The sequence below is a fragment of the Dicentrarchus labrax genome, unplaced genomic scaffold, assembly GCF_905237075.1.
Source record: "Dicentrarchus labrax unplaced genomic scaffold, dlabrax2021, whole genome shotgun sequence".
Lineage (NCBI taxonomy): Eukaryota > Metazoa > Chordata > Actinopteri > Moronidae > Dicentrarchus > Dicentrarchus labrax.
Genome location: NW_026136721.1, coordinates 18,755,281 through 18,773,897, shown reverse-complemented (window position 1 = coordinate 18,773,897; position 18,617 = coordinate 18,755,281). Strand labels below are relative to the sequence as shown.

Genomic DNA, 18,617 nt, shown 5'->3' with positions numbered 1-18,617 from the left:
TACAATGAATATGCTTTATTTTCCTTTTACAAAAACAAACAAAACAAAAATTACTGTCTAGAAATACAGGTATACAAGAAATAATACGATGGAAGTATTTGCAGTTGAATGCCTGGTTGTCAACAGCCAGCTGGATAATAATAATAATAAAATAAAAATGAGTTACTTGTGGATGATAAAGCTTCCAACCAAAGGAAATCCCGTGCTGCACACAATTTCCCAAAATAACTTCAGTACTAAAACCTTCACCTGTGAGCGGTCACAGGAGGGAAAAAAAATCCCGGTACGAACGTCATTTTGGGAAACGCAGCTGCCGATTCTCGTGTGGTTAATCATACAGGAATACTGATCCAAACAGGTTATTATGAACACAGAGGTACACAGCGGATATGATATGAAGCACAGCAAAAATACAAAAGAAAAAACGAGTAAGTGTTGAGTATCTCCTTGGTGTACCTGTTTCATCTCACTGGGGTTTCATTTTCACATCTGTAATGAAATCTTTGCCCACTTATGTTCTTATATAGTGTCTAAGGCACTTTTAAAGAAACATACAGTTAACGTTTGAGGAGAAGGGCAAAAGAATCTGCCGTAGACAACCATCGGGAATAAAGGAAGAGACTGAATACACGTGGACTGGATGGATGGATGGATATATGCAGTTTCACACTGTAGTGGTTTAACTGTTGAGGTGGCTGCTGTACTTCAAGCTGATACTTACTTCACCTTGCTAAAAATGCTATTAAAGAAGCTTGGTCTAAAAATGCAAAGAAAGAAAGAAAGACTAAGAAAAAAAAAAAGCCTGTTATTCAGACAACCTGTCACCTGTGAATACAAAGTGCTTGATCAGGTCTGTCGGTAGTCTGAAGAGTCAGGTTTCAACGCACATAATCATGGCACAAACCAGCCCGAGTTTGTTATCATGTGTTACCATTACATTCTAGTCACAAACTGAATACCGAGCTATCTCTGAAACCTGTTCACTGCTGTCCTGAAGGTATTTCTAAAACCAAACAGATATTTCCAAACATCTGGATGACAAAATATTCTGTTGCGCAAAAAAAGATTTTTAACTTTTAGTGTGAACGATAAGTCCTTTTTAAAAGACTTTAAAAAAACAAAAGAATCAAATCAATGCAGAAGATCCCCTATTTTTTTTTATTCCACACATTATTCTTCCTCGTTGAAACCTGCCGCCTGCACTTACACACAGTGCAGCTCGACCACTTGGATCAGAGATTTGGGTGTGATTTGAGAGCGGCTGCAGAGGTTTAACTCTTTTTTTTTTTATTTTTTTTATACAGTGCTTATGGACGCTGAGATAAAAACATGTTAATATAACAAAACAGTACAATACGTAACCTTTTTCATGTCACCTACCATTAAGAGTTGCAGTGATTTATTTTTTTTTAATCATGCAACACACTGAAGAGCTCATCCAGATAGTTAAGAGTCTTTGAGGAGTTTAGAAATGCTTTCAGAACAGCAATTAGTCTCATTTTTCATTTAAAAAAACACGATGCTTTATCTCTGAATCAAATGTGACGATAATACAAACTGGGGCTTGGCACAAACACTGAAATGTAGTGAGAAGAGGACTATTTTCAATCTGTCACCATTTCTAATCAATCTACATGTTTTATCTAAAACTGTAACCATTTAGTGTCACATTGAAACCGTGGACCGAGCGCCACTTCCAGTAGTGCTTCCAGTTAAAAATTCAAACATCTTCGTGCAGTTCTGCGCATTATCTAGAATCATTCGCAGCTCACCCTAATCCACGGTCGAGGACCAGTACGCCTATCGTGTCCCAATGGTCAACAATACAATACGGTTTGTAAGCTGTGAGATTCCCAGTTAAAACCCAGTTAAAACATTCCTTCACTAAATGTTGAGATGAAGCAACAGAGAAAATAAAATACCTTTTTTTTTTTTTCACAGTAATACACTTTCAATTCAGAGTTTTTTCTATTGCATGTCCCGAGATGTTAGTCGTTCCTGTAGTGCTGTAGTGTAGAACAAAACAGTCTGTACATCAGAGGGAGACTCATGCAACAAAAGCAGCCGGCGCGGCCGTCCAAAGGCCACAGTGACCTTGGCTTTTGGGTTTTTCCATCTTGAAAAAGACAGTAAGCACTGGGAGTAGGGAGTGTGTCGAGTATGAGATGGCTTTTACACAACTAGTGAGCAGATCACTAATAACAACAGCAGAGTGAAATACGTTTCCTTGTAGTCCTGCATTTCCAGTATAGAGTGCATCACATACGTTACATAACTGATGTGTGTGTGTGTGTGTGTGTGTGTGTACACCTCACAGCCTCCACCTACGTCACACACGCAGAGTTTCATATGTATAAAAAGCACTTTGCACCTATGCATACTTTCTCAATGAGCCGAGCAGCCTATGGGAAGGGGCACGGTGTTACGTTATGACGCTGAGATGATACGTAGCCGAGAGACGAGCCGGGACTAGCAGCTTGCCAGAGGAGAGCAGAGTAAGGCAGATTTGTCCATTTGCCCCTGTGACTCTCCAGGACTGGAGGCTTCACTTTAAGGGAGGGCGGTGGATTTTCCCTGCAGTGTTAACTGATATAAAAAGGGCAGAGGCGTGCTGCCAGGGGCACCCCGCCCAAAAACAGCTCATCGCTCCAACCTTCTGTCCAGTCAGTGGTTTGAAATGAATAAAGACGATGGTGACGCAGAGGATCTTTTTTTGGGGGGGGGTGAGATGAAGGAGAGGGGCAAAGCGAAGGAATGAGAGTGTTGCTATGTTTACTCGGTGTTGGAGGCCTGCGTCTCGTTGAAGTCGCCGGCGCGGCTGTCGGCGTCGTCGTCTGACATATCGACGGAGGCGCCATCCAGGTTGAGGTTGCGGCGGCCCGAACGGCTGGAGGAGAAGCTGCTGACTGGACCGCCGCGCCTGCGCACAACAGAGTAACAAAACAACATGAACCTTAAGTACTTTAAGAGGTAGTTTGACATTTTGGGAAATTCGCTCATTTGCCGAGGTGAGAAGATCGATATCGCTCTAGGCAATTAGCTTAGCTTAGCATAAAACCTAGAAGCAGGGGCAACCAAAAATACCAACAGCTCTAAAGTTCACTAATCTGTTAGCTCTTGTTTGTGTAATCTGTAAACAAACAATGAAATAAATGTAAAAGCATAATTATGAGCTGGAACTATTCCTTGGCGACTAGTGGCAGCCTCTAACTCCCTGTAAAATCACAACTTCCTGTTTATACATTTCTGTGTACGGACGAAACAAATCAGATGTTTCTTAAATAGTGAACACAAACACATATTCACAGTCTTTGTTTAGTTTTATTTAATATTGAGGGGTTTGTTTTTTACCTGAGGCGGTTCTTGAGGGAGTTGACCTCTCTGGTGAGACCCTCGCTGGCCTCGGTGGCGTCGTCCAGCTCCCTCTGCAGCTTCCTGCGGGAGGCGTTGGCCCTGGTGGCCTCCTCCTCCGCCTCCTCCAGCTGACGCTTCAGCTGCTTCATACGAGAGTTGGCTTTCTCCATCTGACAGGAGGACGGAGACAGCGAGAGGTTGTGGGTGGATGGCTGACTAACCATCTTGAAAAAAAATCTTTCAACGTGTGTCACTTTGCTTCTCATGAGTCAATACCTGCTCCTTGTACTGGTCAGCATGGCGACGCTCATCCTCCACCTGCATCATCACCTCCTTCAGTTTCTTCTCCGTACGACGGACGATTTTGTTGGCTGCTGCTCTCTCCCTGGAAGTTAAAAAAAACAAGACAAGATTGTATTTATCTAACTCAATGTCATAAAAGGTGTTAAATCTTTCACACTGCACTCTCAGTACGTCCACCACCGTTAATGTATTAAAATAATTAAAGTGACGATGAACGCTGACAGCCCAATGTTTGTGCGTGAGACTATCTACTCAAACGGATGTTAAACGTCCTCTGTGACATCTTGTGAAAACAGGTGAGTTTGGTCACTTACTTTGCTTCCTGCTCCAGCTGCTCCTCCAGCTGCAGGATCTTGGCCTCCAGCGCGGTGATGGACGCCTTAAACTTTGACTTCACAGTCCCCTCCAGCTCTGCCAGCTTGGCTTTCAAATCCTGCATTTATAATATGCTACTGTTAGGACTGTGAGCATTAAATATGATTGATAAGATAGATATCATTTAATGTAATCCCTACACGTTGCTTTCTCTGCCCTTGCAATTTTAAACGTTATTTTTAGGAAAAGTTCATTTTCAGGTAAGGTGTCCCGACAAATATGTTTGGCATTAACTGTCCCAAAATAAACAAAATTTAAAGTGCTCTCACAATTGAACAAATGAACAGCAAACAGAGGACAAAATAAACCTGAACGAAATAAATGAGTTGGTAAATAACAAATATAAAGTGCAAACCAAATTTGACAGTTTTTTAGATGGGTGATGTAGTTTCCTGCACTACAACTCACAAATCTGTCATTAAAATGAACACAAACATATGACAACCTGTAACAAGCACTGACAAACACAAGTGTGAAGATGAAGCTCACTGTCGCAGATTCACACATAGTTCAGGTGATTTTTACGCGTATACATTAAAGACTGATGATTTAACAATCAATCAGGGATCAATATAGTATTTCTGATTCTGATGGGTAACCAGCTTTTCTGTTGTTTTATCAAACTCCTGTATGTGCATAAACACATATACAACACCTTGTTCTGCCGCTCCATCTGTTGCCGAGCGTTCTCGCTCTTCTGTGCAGTGTTGCGCTCTCCGGCCAACTCGGCGTTCAGGCTGTCGACCTGAGAAAGAGAGATGAAGGTGAGAAGACGGGTGATGAGAGAGGAACGTGATGATGCACGGTGTAAACTGATGAGCAGTAATACTGTATGTGTTTGTCTGAGTGTTTGTGTTGTGGAGCGATTATTATCTCGGGTAATCAGTTTACCTGCATGGTGGTCTTTCTGAAGCGGTCGTTAAGCAGCTCCATGTTGCCCTGCTCCTCCTCCAGCTCCTCCTCCAGCTGGGCGATACGAGCCTCCAGCCTCCTCTTCTCTTCCAGCAGTGACGACCTGACACACACACACACACACACTTATATTCAGATCTCTTATTCTAACTCCAATCTAATGATTTAGACTGATTACTTAAAGTAAGTCCACAGAGGTCCAGAAAACAGAGACCACTTCCCCAGTTTTCACTAAAGCTGTCAACTTTTGTGCTTTACAGAATGATTTTAAAAATAATCAGAAGAAGGTGACACTGACTTTCCAGAAGCACTGTTGGAGATCTCATCAGCCAGCTCGTCCCTCTCCTGTTCGGCATGCCGACGGGCCCGCTCTGATGCTGCATGGTCCTACACAACCAACACACAACACATTATGATTAATATTATCTCATTCTTGGGACATCAAATATGGAAGTGAAGTCTGACTGGAAAATGTGTGATTGTCATTTTTTCCACCAGTCTGTGACAGCACATATCAGACAGTTAGATGATCTCTAATAAAATCTGTAGTTTCACCTCCTGTAGCTGTAGGATTTCAGCTTCTAGGCTCTTCAGTTTCTTCTCGTTCTCCTTGGACTGGGTGAAGATCTCATCCCTGGAGGCTCTGGCCTCCTCCAGCTCCCTCTGATAGTCCTTCATCTGAGCCTACAGAACAGAAACGATGTGGACAAAGTTAAAGGCTGACACAGCAGAAAAGTTACCACACAGGCTGGAGGTTTTCAAACCGTGAGGCATGCAGGTGCATGCCAGCATAAAAACAAGAGGAACTTAGTGTAGTTTGAACGTTGATTTGACAGCTCATAAAGGCACTTTACTTAAAACCCATAGTGTGTATTTATAAGTCAAATCTGAACACACCGTCATAAAGGATAAGAGGTCATTTAATTGTCAATTTAAAACACATTTTTAGATTCAGTCTTTCTGAGGATATCATTATCTCTGAAAGTATGAACGATTCTTATTTGTAGGTTTATATACATTAATGAACTATTATTTTCAATTTCTGCCAACACATCCTCCTAAATACTACACACTAGAGTAGGAATGAGCGAGTACAACATTATCTGTATTATAGTATTATCTGTATATTGTTTATCAGAAAACTACAGAACAGCCTCAGAAATGAGCTTCAGATTAATAATCAGTATGAGAATCAGGGATGTTTGAATCCTCTGCTTATAATAATAATTATTATAATAATTATAATAATAATAATAATAATAAACATATATACTATATATGTATATGTTCTAATATTTTATATATTTAAAGCCTAAAAATATTGTATGTAATGTATCAGCTATAGTGAGAAATAAGTGTCTGTTAGATTACATTACTGGTTTTCTTATTTTCTCGGGTGGTTTATGCAAACAGACACAGCCCTTGTTGGTACAACATGCAAACATACATTCAGCCACTGACTCCACTGTAAGCAGGTGGCTGAGTGAAGATTATCTAACCAGTAGAAGCAGTGGCAGTCACGAGCTGTAACTTGCGACTGCGCCGTGTCCGTTATGAACCAAGTTCTCCAAATAACTCAGCTGAAGATATTTTACAACCCGAGGTAGGAGCGAGCCAAAGGCTGGTGTAGAAGAACACAGAAAAGTCACGGGCTGATGTTAATCCCTGTGGGAAAGTGAGTGTGGGCGAGCTCTGTGTGTAACTGGCCAATTACGGTGTTCACACACTGGACAGACACAACTAGTAACAGGCAGTAGGGCTACCCAATGAGAATCTTCAGATATTGACATATTTTACTCAGAAGTACAATACCGTACCGGACACTCGTTCCAGCCGAGTACCCGGCTCAACCCAACACTGGACCTTTAAACATCATCATTCATTTGCAGAGTGCGTACCTGTAGTTTCCGGAGTTGTTTAATAGCCTCGTCTCTGCCTTTGTTAGCTGCTTCGATCTGTCCCTCCAGCTCGTTCAGGTCCATCTCCAACTTCTTCTTGGCAGCAACAGCCAGAGTCCTCTGCTTCCTCTCGTCCTCCAGCTCTGCCTCCATCTCGCGCACCTGGAGGAGAGAAACAACACACGGCATCAAATGTTTCAGTACTCGATGCAAATTCTTGGCATTCTAAAATTAAAAAAACCCTAAAATGTGACTATTGCATGAGCTGTGCAGAGGAATGTCTTCATTTCTCAACTCATTGTTTTGTATTTCAAGATAAATATAAATAATATAGAGCCAACTCATGATGTCTGTGTCCTCTGTGTACCTGTTTGACAAGCGCTCTCTTCTTCTCCTCTCCCTGCTCGTCTCTGGATTGCAGGTCTCGATCAAATTGGGCCTTCATGGCCTGCATGTTGACCTCCAGACGCAGTTTGGCGTCCTCCGTGGCCTGCAGCTCATCCTCCAGTTCCTCCAGCTGAACTCTCATCTCCTCCACCTGTTGCTCCAGCGTTCGCTTGGACTTCTCCAGTTCATGGACCTGAGAGAAGGAACAAGACCATAACATCAGCAAAGCAAGCCGGACAAAAGCCAGATCGAAAGGTTCCCAACAACCCTCTGTGGATAATAATCATAATAATAATCATTTATGAATGTACTGTATACCGAGCAAACAGAGGTGTCATTAACGAGGTCAAAGGTCACTCACATTCTTCCCCACATCATCCTTGGAGCTCATCAGGTCCTCCATTTCAGCGCGGAGCTGCTTATTAAACCGCTCCAGCTCCTCTTTGGCCTCCAAAGCCTCCTCCAGAGCTCTGGCCATGGACAAAGCCTTGGTGTCCTTCTCTCTGGCTTCAGCCTCCGCACGGTCACGCTCCTCAGCATAACGGGCCGAGATGGTTTTCTCCTCAGCCAGCAGCTAGCGGAGACAAAGAAACAATGATCTTCAGTACACTCACATACATCTGACCTCAATCTATCATTTCTAAAACATTTTGCCAGTCCAGTGTACCTGATCAAACTTCTTCTGTTTCTTTTCGAGGTTTGAGACAATCTGTCTCTGGTGGTCCAGGTCCACCATCAGGTCGTCCAGCTCCTGCTGCAGTCGGTTCTTGGTCTTCTCCATTTTGTCCATGGCCATAGTCTTCTCCTCCAGACGCTGGCTGGTCAGCTCCACATCCTTCTGGAGTTTTCTCTTCACCTCCTCCAGGCCCTCCATCGCCCCCACATCCTCCTCTAGCTTCTTCTTTGTCTCAAACAGCTACAGGGAGGACATTTTTTAAATCAGTGAATATATAGCGATAATATAAAATCATCATTTAGCTTTTTTTGTGTTCACAGGGACGTGACATAATGAATTTATCACTGTTTTAACAGAAGTTCATCTCCAATATTTCTGTTCACTAATGAGATCCATCAGCCTCCAGACAAACTTTTACCTACAGCTGCTGAAAGAAATGTTGAGAGAAACACTGTGTGCGACTTATTTACCCAGTTCCAATTCTGTGTGAATAAAAATCACAAACCTAAACGTGACTTGTTATTGATTCTGACTAATACATTTCATAAAGGCAGTAGAAGATGTGGATGAAAAGAAATATTAGAAAAGAAAAATCCAGAGAGCTACTTCACTTATGTTTATTTAAAGGTTACATATATATATATATACACACACACATATGTGTGTATGTATATATACACATATGTGTATATATATATATTTAGAGTTTTAACCACAGATTTATACAGTAGTACCCTCCTGTCTACTTATCCTTGTTAATATGAACCACACTTCAGATTCAGATTCTCACTTTATAGGGTTTTTAGTTTGCTGCAAGGCCTCACTGCTTTACAGCTGTATGCATGCTGTTCTGCCCATCAAGTGCAGGTGTTCACAGCTGGTAAACAGCTGGAAACCTTTGCCAGGCCCTTCTCTTGGCGCTCAGTCGAGTATCAGTGGTACCTGACAAGTTTGCTGGCCTCATAAGTTTGTGTGTTTGAATGTGTATATGTGTCTCTATGGATGAGACTCATTAACGTTTATACGACTGACTGTACCTGAGAATGCGCCGTCTGCAACTGTTTCTCCAAGTTGCGTCGGGCTTCCTCCTCTTCCTCCTGCTGCTCCAGCAACGTGTTCTTTTCCACCTCCAGCTGGCGGATTTGGCCGCTCAGGTTCAACTTCTGACGCGTCTCCTCCTGACGCAACTCCTACACGACAGAACACAACCAGAAATGACGATCAGAAAAAACTAAATTTCTGTAACAAATATTTGATATCTCAGTGATTCTAAATCGAGTTTCAGAAAAGGCCGATGTTTCATACCTCTGAATCTTGCAATTTGCTGTTCAGTTTGTCCACTTCCTTGGCCAGTTTGACGCCCTTCTTCTCTGACTCCTCCAGCAAGGACGACAGATTGTCGAACTCCGTCTAAGGAAAGTTGAGGGGTTATAAGGAAAGCACAATCCAAAGCGAGCCATGAATATTCCCTTTACAATAAACTAGGCAAATATTTACACAAAAAAAAGGTTAATTATTCTGTTTGTAGAGTAATCTGGGGTTATAACCCTTTATTTTATAGCAAAACTGCTCCAAGTCTGTGCTTCTCTGACGTCTGTAACTGGCCGTAGAGGTATTTACCTGCAGTTTGTGGGAGCGTTCAGCCAGCTCTCCCTTGGTTCTCTCCACCTCGGTGGCTCTGGCCATAAACTCCTGCAGCTGGGCCTCCAGTTTCTTCCTCTTGTACTCTGACTCAGTCTTTGCCTGCTGCAGACTCTTCACCTCACAGGCCATCTCTTTGTTATCACTCTCCAGACTCTGCTTGTTCTTCTCCAGGTTGGTTTTGAACTGCACAGAAACAAAAAAATAATGCTTTTATCTATGCTTCTGTGTCACGCTCTGGATTTAAACTGGGACAAATACAAAAAGATAAACTACTTGTTTTTATGTCTTCATATCATTCAACTGATGAACCCACTCACCCTCTTGGCTTGTTCCAGCTGTTCGGACACTTCTTCCAGCGCTGTGGCATGCCTCTGTCTCATTTCCTGGACCTGAGCCTCGTGGTTTTTGGTCTCTTCATCTATGGCCTTCTTTAGCTCTGCCACTTCTTGCTCTCGCTTGGACCTGGATTTTGGACACAAGTGAGAAGGTTAAGAGAACACATTAGAAGAGACAATACAAAAACATCTTAACACGCATTGTTTATTGCTACTATCGTCTTCATAAAATTGTTTAAATCTTGTATAATCAAGTGACTGCAGTTCAAGCAGCTCCCACTGGAACCACTAAACACTTTATACAACTTTCATAAACAGGGTTTATCGTCATTGAAAAACCAGCTTTAAACAAACACCTGAGCTCTTGCTGGGCAGCGGTGGTATCCAGCGTGTCCTCTAGTTCCGTCTTCAGAGCCTCAAGCTCCTCACTCAGGTCCCTCTTGAGTTTTTCAGCTTTAGTTCGACACATCTTCTCTGACTCCAGATCCTCCTGAAGCTCTGCGAGGTGGGCCTGAAGCTCCCGAACCTGCTTCAAGGCATTGTTCTTCTGGACGGTCTCATCGTCACTTCTGGTTGGGGACACAAAAGTACATGAGTTGGTGTTTCAGAGTAGACCCTTATCACCCAACTGAGTCTTCCTCGTGATGAAAATAATGAAAATCTTTAGTTTAAACATTCAGCTGAGGATCTGAATTTCCAAAGATTTATTCTATACCAAATTAATATCTTAAAAATAGTCTATTTTTTAATTTTAATATTTAAACATAAGAATCTATAAGGCGTGTGTATGTTCTTGTACACTTCAACTAACACCTCAGTTCCTTTCAGTTCTTACTTCAAACCATTTCTCAGGTCTCAGATATTCACCTTTAAACAAACAACAGTCAGCTCTTCTAACTTTCTTTATAGATACACAATTTACTTCAGCAAAGGACTTCCACTTTACCTCACACTTCCTGATTAATTCATCACCTACACTTCACCTGAGATTTCAACTCCTTTCAGTGCTCGAATTTGAACTGAAACTTCAACTACTTTTAGCACAATACTTAAACTTCACTCAGCAGTCAAACTTAAACTGGCACTTCATTCATTGTTTATTATGTATTGTTCCATTTTAACTTCTTTCAGTTAATTACTTTACAACTGTCACTTCAACTTCTACTTTGTTCTGTATCTTAGTTATTTTAAACGCTACAACTGAATATTTCTATTGCGCAAACACATTTTGAGAACACAGTGATGTGAATGCACTGCATGCAACTAGTTTTATCTAAGTTTTATCGTCTGTCTAAAGTAATACAATTTACTTTCAATGCAGGACAAGTCAGTGATGTCATATTTTGTAACTGAAATGAGGCCACCAGTGCACACAGGGTGGCAGTGTGGTCAACTGTTCACCGCTGAAGCTGTCCACATGAAGTCTGTATGTTCTCCGAAGATGAACATGGTAATGAGACTGTGGATTTGTTTGCTGCTGGAAGCGAGGCTGAGTAAAATTCATGCTGGCTACAACACTCCTCTTATATAAACCCACTGACTGAACACACTCAATGTTATAATGATTCAGTTATATAATTAACACAATGCCACAGCATTGATTAAAGGCACTAATGACATCCATATAAAAGTAATTCCCCATTTTCCAAACAAAGATAATACAATCGTTCTCAGAACTGCTGCTGCATTCAAAATGAGGCACATCAAGTTTAATGGAAGCTTAATTAACTGGATCTGTGACTAAACTGAGGATTTCTGCCTGTGAAATTAGTCAGACGTAAACCGTCGACCCCTGTTTTCTGAACTATTGGCCTGCTGTAAAGAGGCAACTGCTGAGAAACCACATTAAAATAATCTGAGCTGACCTTCAGAGCAAAGACCTCCACAGCTGTTTAACCTCATCTGTATGCATGTCTGTCTAGTGACTGTTAAATGGGAAAATAATTAAATATGACACCACACGTATTGCTCAGAAGATTTTTCCCACTGTGGAAAGTGAGGAGGAGTGATCTTAATTAAGAAATATTTTGCTGCAGGTCTTTTACAATCATAACTGCCAACAATCAGGACACAAAAGAAGTCAAAAAAATCCTCTGACGATAAAAAAAAAAAGACTTCTTAATAGTTTCTCCTCCACTGGCAAATGACTTCATGTGGAAAAACTACTGCAAAGCCCAAGACTGAGAGCATCAATCAACATCAATTTTCCTGTAATCAGACACGGCTGCCTCCAAGATGAAAGGTCTCAGCCAGTGTCGCTGAAGGCAAACACTGCAGCTGGGAGCAGTGAGCAGAGAGGGACTGAGATGAGTGAAAGATAGAGGGAAAGGGTATGTGCGCTGAAACACTGCCTGCAGCAGCTGAAGAGGACATTAGCTGCTCAGAGTTCAGACTCAGTGCTGTCTGTGTGTCGTCGTTGTTGTAACGTCTATTTCAGGTCTTATCCTATCGACTTGGCAGCACCACAGTGGAATGCAGTTGTCATGGAGATGAGATTTACTGCACTAGTGAGAGGATGTAAGTTAACATTACATACTGACATAAACACCAACGGTGATATTTCACCACACCGGTTAAGGTTTGTAATGATGAGAGTGAAGAAGAGTACATCTGCCTCGTAGTGGCTGTAAAAACACCCTTCAGTGTAATGTTTTTTAAAGTCAGTGAATCAGCAAAATATTACACTTTTGTGCATTTGAATGTAAAAAAATAAGATGTAACGCACTTCATCAGGTACTTCTTTATGTATTGAAAATTAAAAAGGACAAACACTTCAATCTGTGATCTTCCCCGTCAAGTAACAGCCACTGAACAATAAATAAATTAAAAGTTATATTTATCTGGAATTCATCAGTCCACTCGAAGGCTTCTTTCTGGCTTGAAGACATGAAAATTAAGTTTTTATGAGAGTTTTATTGCGCTGGGGTCATATGATCCAATACTTTGGTCGTAAAAAAATCTCCTTGACAGCATGTGGAGGGATTTTTTTTTACTTTTCATTTTCTTCCTTCCTTTCTTTTTCAGTATCATTATGGTTCAAAATGAGTTGAGAGGTAATGGAGAAAAGAGGTATGTTGATGGGTTTACCATATTAATATTTGTTCTGTATTTGTGTAACCTCGAGTTCAACAAAAAGGAATATAGTGCCTCACATTCAAGTATCAAACTGAAGGATGCATTTAGTCAATTCCTTCTTCCAGTCAGGATTCATGTTTGTTTTTATAACAAAACCAACATATCTTCAACCCGTTAAAGTCTAATGTCCAGTAACAAAATATCAGATTTGCACAAGAGTACCAAGAATGAACAAATTAGAGTATTTCAATGTTTATTTCAGCAGCTCATTGTGTGTTTTGTACATATAGATGAGAAAGTGATGGCTTTTCAGGCTCAGTTCATCTGTTGGTAAACTATCACTGCTAAAATTTTATTTATTAGCATTATATATTTAGCAGAATGTGTGTGATGCAGTCCTTTCAGTTGTGACAGTTGTGTGTACTTTTAGTCCATCACTGACCTGGCCAGAGCAGCCTGCAGCTCCTCCTCCTTTTTGGCCAGTTGGATCTTCAGCTCCTCTATCTGAGCCTGAAGCTCAACAATCTGGTCCTGCAGGTCCGTTGTCTCAGCGTCCAGTTTACGTTTGGCTTTCTCCAGCTCCTGCCGTGTTTTCTCCTCTTTCTTTAAACGCTCTGAAGTGTGATATGATCACAAGTAGCATAAAAAAAATAGCCAATAAATCCAAAAAAAACCAACATTTGGCCAGAGTTCATCTCAGGGTGCTGAAAGTCACAAGTTCAGAGGGGTCATACGAGGCACAAAGAGGTGACAGAAAGTGACAAACCACAAACACATAATTGCTTACAGCCTGACACAACTAATGCTAATCAGATTAGCTGTTTTTCAGCTCATTAACTCTTAAATGCATGAATGTTCCTACACACCTCGTGTCTTTAGTGACCTGGCACTAAAATTAAGCCATATAAAGTCATATTGCATATTTTTTCCATTTATTAAATTATTTTAGATTTATACATGTCAGATGTTTCAGATTTGCCTGTTGTATTTCATATTTATACTGTACTTTGTTCACTATCACTAATTAAATTTCTCATTGACAGGTCAGCACAGTGTCATTGTAACATGGTTGTTGCACCGCAGACATAGCTCCACTGTTCTGCGGTGGAGCATGAATGGACAGATGTGGCATCTGCAGTGTTTACGTGGGGGTTTCCTCAGTTGAAGGTACTTGTTATTGGGACCAATCAGACTTTTAGAGCAGATTTTTGAATTTGTGGCTCCTCTTTCCTTAACAGCCGAACTGAGCAGTGCATGACGGCTGCCTCGCTGAACACCAGCAGCTCGCACCTGAAGTGACCACAGAGAGAGCATTTCTGCTGCTGCCAGCCCTATCTTTCTATACTAAGTTTGCCTTTGATACAATACAATAAAAGCCCTGGTAAATGGATTAGATAAATGGATTCTTCCACAGAAACACAAGAGAGCTTTTAATCTCAGATACAGGAGGTGAAAAAATACATTTATAGTTCTTTTCACTTCAGTAACATATTCTACAGATATAGACATTGAAACTGTAGTGAAAGGTGTCTATGTTTCTGGTATAATGTCAATATGACTATGAACTTCTATCTCTTCTTTCTCTTTCTGACAGTTAATTCAAACACTTAAGCCCAGTCAATACTTTCAACTGATGGTGCCCACAAAATCTTTTTTGCAGCCTACTTTGTGTCTGTTCTGGTAAATGTTCCCTATTCTTAGACACACAATGGAGCCAGTTATAGTAACTCGCTCGGAGTCTCTTACCCTCCAGGTCAACCATCATCATCTCCTGCTTGTTCTTGACCTTGCCGAGGTTCTTTGCTTTCTCCTCCTCCTCTGTCAGCTGGGAAGTCATCTCGCCGATCCTGTCCTCCAGCAGCTTTTTCTCCTGTTGGGTAAAATCAAAGCGTGGGTTAGATTGGAGGCTTTAAGACCCACAACTGATATTTTTGAACAGTTTATAAAAACAATTTAAGTTCTATGTTGCTTCTGTGACATATATACACTGTTTAAAATGGGTCATGTCCAATAAAATAGTTTATTGTTTGACTTTATATCTCTTCTATCATGTGCCTCATCCATCATCTTATACCAACTTTAAAACATCATGTGCAGATATAATCCTCTCACCTTGAGGAACTTGGAGTTTTGGTCCTCCAGCAGGAGAATGTCCTCCTCCATTTTCTTTATCTTTGCCTCAGCTGTTACTTTGTCCAGTTGCAGCTTCTGTCTCGCAGCTTCCTCCTCATCGAGCTGCTCCTCCAGGTCCTGGGGGGAGGAATACACACGCATAAAGATTTAAGTCTGAACACTGAGGTTTATAAAAGGATGGAAGTTTAAAATCTTTAGTGTTTCTCTACAACATTAAATATTTATGTCTAAATAAGCAAGTAAAAAAATCAAAAAACATCTTAAGGTATTACTTAAATGCAATAGAAAGCACTAAAAACACTAGAGAACTCCAATCTGCTTTATCAGTGTCACTGTGTTTGATCAGATGTTCTTGACCAGTGGTTCCCAACCTGGGGTCCGGGCCCCCGCAAGGGGGGCGCCAGAGGTCGCAGGGGGTGCGCACAACTTTGTCTGCTGAGGTTGTGAGGTTACCAAAATTATTATTTACAAAAATTGGGGCCTGACTTGTCTTGGACACAGGCAAGGGGGGCTTCAAGGAAAAAAGGTTGGGAACCACTGTTCTAGACAATGCTGTGTCCTACGTGCTTTGATCTCTTTATAAATGGAATAACATAAAATTACTGTCTTCTATAGTGCCAGCCAGGTCTGTCATCATGTGGTACTGAAATCAAATGTTTATTGTATGCTGCTGATTTAGTTCTTCTCCTCACAAAGAAGGGCTTCAACAAAGTTTGTTTTGGAAATATTCTGCCACACGTGGGCCTTGAAACTAAATCTTAATAAAACCAAAGAACTGTCTCCCAGAAAAGCACAAAAACCCAGAGAAACATTGGAAACAGAACATTTGGAATTGGCTGTGAAAGAAAGGAAAAGGAGCACTTAACATCTTGATCCAAATCTGGCTGAAAATATTCAAAGCCATTTTTAAACCAGCTGCACTTTATAGTAGTGGAATATGGTATGAAAAAACAGTATGATTTTTTGAATTGTAAAAAAAACCACGCAGAGGACTGCAGCACACACAGCCTGTGGGCAGAATTAGGTCTGCTCCCTCTGAACATCACCATTAAAAAAAGAGCCTCAAATTCCGGAAAACCATTAAAAGAAGTGACTATCACTCACAGAAAGGAGTCTCCTCAGTTAGCAAGAAAGACCCTCAGCCCTAGTCCTGAGCCTCAGTGACTTAGTTATTATTACTATCCATTATTACAAACACTGAGGAGCATCAGGACAACAAATCAAAACAATCAAAACAAAAACTACTTGAGCTATAATGAACTAGAATGAAATTACCAAAACACAACTCAAGCTCAATCGTTCTCTGGCCCTATAATGCAGCTATATGCTGGCCCTGTATCAACAGGTATCAACAGGTAGACGCAGACAAACAAGGCTACCAACACTAGGCATGTTTCCATCCAACTGAAATCCACTACCGTTATGTGTTTATTAGGAGTTGGTTCATCGAGATAAGCAGTAGGATTTCATATCCTGACATGGGTCATTTTATATCCTGATAACGATATATAACACAATATAGCTAATTTTCCTTCAATACATAAATAGTTTACATATAATGATCACATGGATATCTAAATACATTTTGAATTATATACTCAACAAAAATTTACAATTAAGCATGTAACAAAATATAAAGTATTAATGCCCCATAAGACTTGGGCAGGTCACCCTGGTATATTAACATCACGACTCCTTTAAGCCTTTTGCCGTGAAACAATGTGTGTGCACTGTTGCTGGTGTGTGTGTATGGAGGAGGAAGAAAGCAGGGTGAGCAGATAAAAGTAGTTTGTGAGGAAACGCTTGCTTTGCATTGCATCCCTGTCTCATCAACCCCTTCAGACCGTTTATTTTTTGTCTCTGGATGAGTTGAAATAAACATTAGAACAAAATATGAAATTTTTCTATCGTCATACAATATATATAATTATATAAAAGAGCACCATTGGAACCTTAAAATAACAATGCAGCAAACAGGATGGAAATATGACATTTCTGTTTGTGGGAAAGGTAACATCAGATCCGTGTGGAAGTGAGAAATGATAATGAGGGTAAAATTTGCTGCATCTTGGAAGCAGTTATATATAGCTCTCTTGACTGCAAAATATGTATCTGCATGATAACAACCTGAGACAATCCTCATTCACTCTACTGTGTTAAATCATTGTGTGTGACTGACTCAGTCTTTAGCAGAAAATACTGAGTTCATGCAGGATCTAGTCACTTACAGCAAGAAACTGATCAAGAAAATAAGTTCTTGGCTCCTTTAAAAGTTCAAATGAGGAAAATTATGATTGTAATTATAATTTTCTGTGTGCAGATCAGAAATCAAATCCATCACATTCATTTAAATATGTGCTGAAAACAGGAGAGACAGTTGTGTGTGTAGAAGTTAAGTAAAATATAAACCTGGATGTGTGACTGCATCTTTTTCTTCTCATTCTGCAGACTCTGGTTCCTCTCCTCCTCTTCCTCCACCCTGGACTCCAGGTCGTGAAGGATCTCCTCCAACTCTTGCTTCCTAGAAAGCAGACGAACTCTCATCTCTTCGGCCTCAGCAAACAGCTCTGTCTCTGCGTGGAGCTGCTCTGCTAGAATATTCTTCTCCTCTAAGAGCTGGACAGAGGGAACAGTTTAAACAATGTATCCAGCCTTCACAGCAGGTTGATTTGTTCAATTGTCAAGCAACATTTATAGAAAACAGTTCATACACTAATGGGGGGTTTACACTGTAAACAATATTTACTTTCCATAACAGAGGACATGTTTACCTGTTGGTGTTTCCTCTCCATATCTACTAGCTCATTCTCCACCTTGAGCTGTCTCTCCTTCACCTTTACCAGCTCCTCGTCTTTGGCCTGCATCTCCTCCTCCTGCCTGGTGACCTGCAGCAGAGGCTTCACCTGAGAGAGAGAGAGAGAGAGAGAGAGAGAGAGAGAGAGAGAGAGAGAGAGAGAGAGAAAATCAACCTCTACAAGGTTTCTGTAAGTGTTCACCAAATTACATTTAACGCTCTATTTTAGACCTTTTTAATACCACACAGAATGAAATGTAGTACTTTTTTTAATGGTCATACTGATCAAAGAATGACTGAAAACCAGAGCTGTAGAGCTGTGTATCATCTGTGTAACACATGTGAACTACTTTGTTGGAGTAGGTAGCTGTCAGGGTTCTCACCTTGGTGAAGAGCCTCCACCACTGCCAGTGTCGCAGCTTCAAGTAAGCAGCACAGTTCCTCTGGAGGACCTTTAGGGCACTCAGCTGCTGCTGCTTCTTAGCAAAGGCCCTAAAGGAGGGAAAAAAACAGACGAAAATCAGAGATCAATATCTGAGTACAGCAGTGTGTTTGAAGACCATGGTTGGGCTGCGTTTATTGCACAAATGAGACATAAAGGCACTAAACTTAAACCTGCAATAACTGATTTTTTGCTACTTTTTGCCAGTGAAAACAAGTTGTGAATGAAACACTGACATATGATCACCTTTTAAGGTGATATGATGAACTTGTTAACAAACTGTTAACTG

General features: G+C 40.9%; 1 protein-coding gene across 3 annotated transcripts in view; it reads right to left on the bottom strand.

The window, feature by feature from the left end:
• LOC127354065 (myosin-10) overlaps positions 1–18,617 on the bottom strand; it is a 58,437-nt gene continuing 39,820 nt past the window's right edge. For all 3 annotated transcript variants that reach the window (XM_051383679.1, XM_051383680.1, XM_051383681.1), the window contains 23 exons: positions 18,270–18,378; positions 17,864–17,995; positions 17,502–17,708; positions 15,072–15,209; positions 14,706–14,829; positions 13,402–13,573; positions 10,241–10,453; positions 9,867–10,011; positions 9,526–9,732; positions 9,211–9,315; positions 8,943–9,095; positions 7,897–8,145; positions 7,591–7,803; positions 7,210–7,422; positions 6,843–7,004; positions 5,500–5,628; positions 5,243–5,331; positions 4,924–5,047; positions 4,688–4,777; positions 3,972–4,090; positions 3,631–3,739; positions 3,352–3,524; positions 1–2,920 (listed from right to left, as the gene is read on the bottom strand). In XM_051383679.1, coding sequence (XP_051239639.1) covers positions 2,773–2,920; positions 3,352–3,524; positions 3,631–3,739; positions 3,972–4,090; positions 4,688–4,777; positions 4,924–5,047; positions 5,243–5,331; positions 5,500–5,628; positions 6,843–7,004; positions 7,210–7,422; positions 7,591–7,803; positions 7,897–8,145; positions 8,943–9,095; positions 9,211–9,315; positions 9,526–9,732; positions 9,867–10,011; positions 10,241–10,453; positions 13,402–13,573; positions 14,706–14,829; positions 15,072–15,209; positions 17,502–17,708; positions 17,864–17,995; positions 18,270–18,378 — 3,523 coding nt within the window. In that variant the 3' untranslated portion in view covers positions 1–2,772. The remainder of the gene's footprint in view (positions 2,921–3,351; positions 3,525–3,630; positions 3,740–3,971; positions 4,091–4,687; positions 4,778–4,923; positions 5,048–5,242; positions 5,332–5,499; positions 5,629–6,842; positions 7,005–7,209; positions 7,423–7,590; positions 7,804–7,896; positions 8,146–8,942; positions 9,096–9,210; positions 9,316–9,525; positions 9,733–9,866; positions 10,012–10,240; positions 10,454–13,401; positions 13,574–14,705; positions 14,830–15,071; positions 15,210–17,501; positions 17,709–17,863; positions 17,996–18,269; positions 18,379–18,617) is intronic.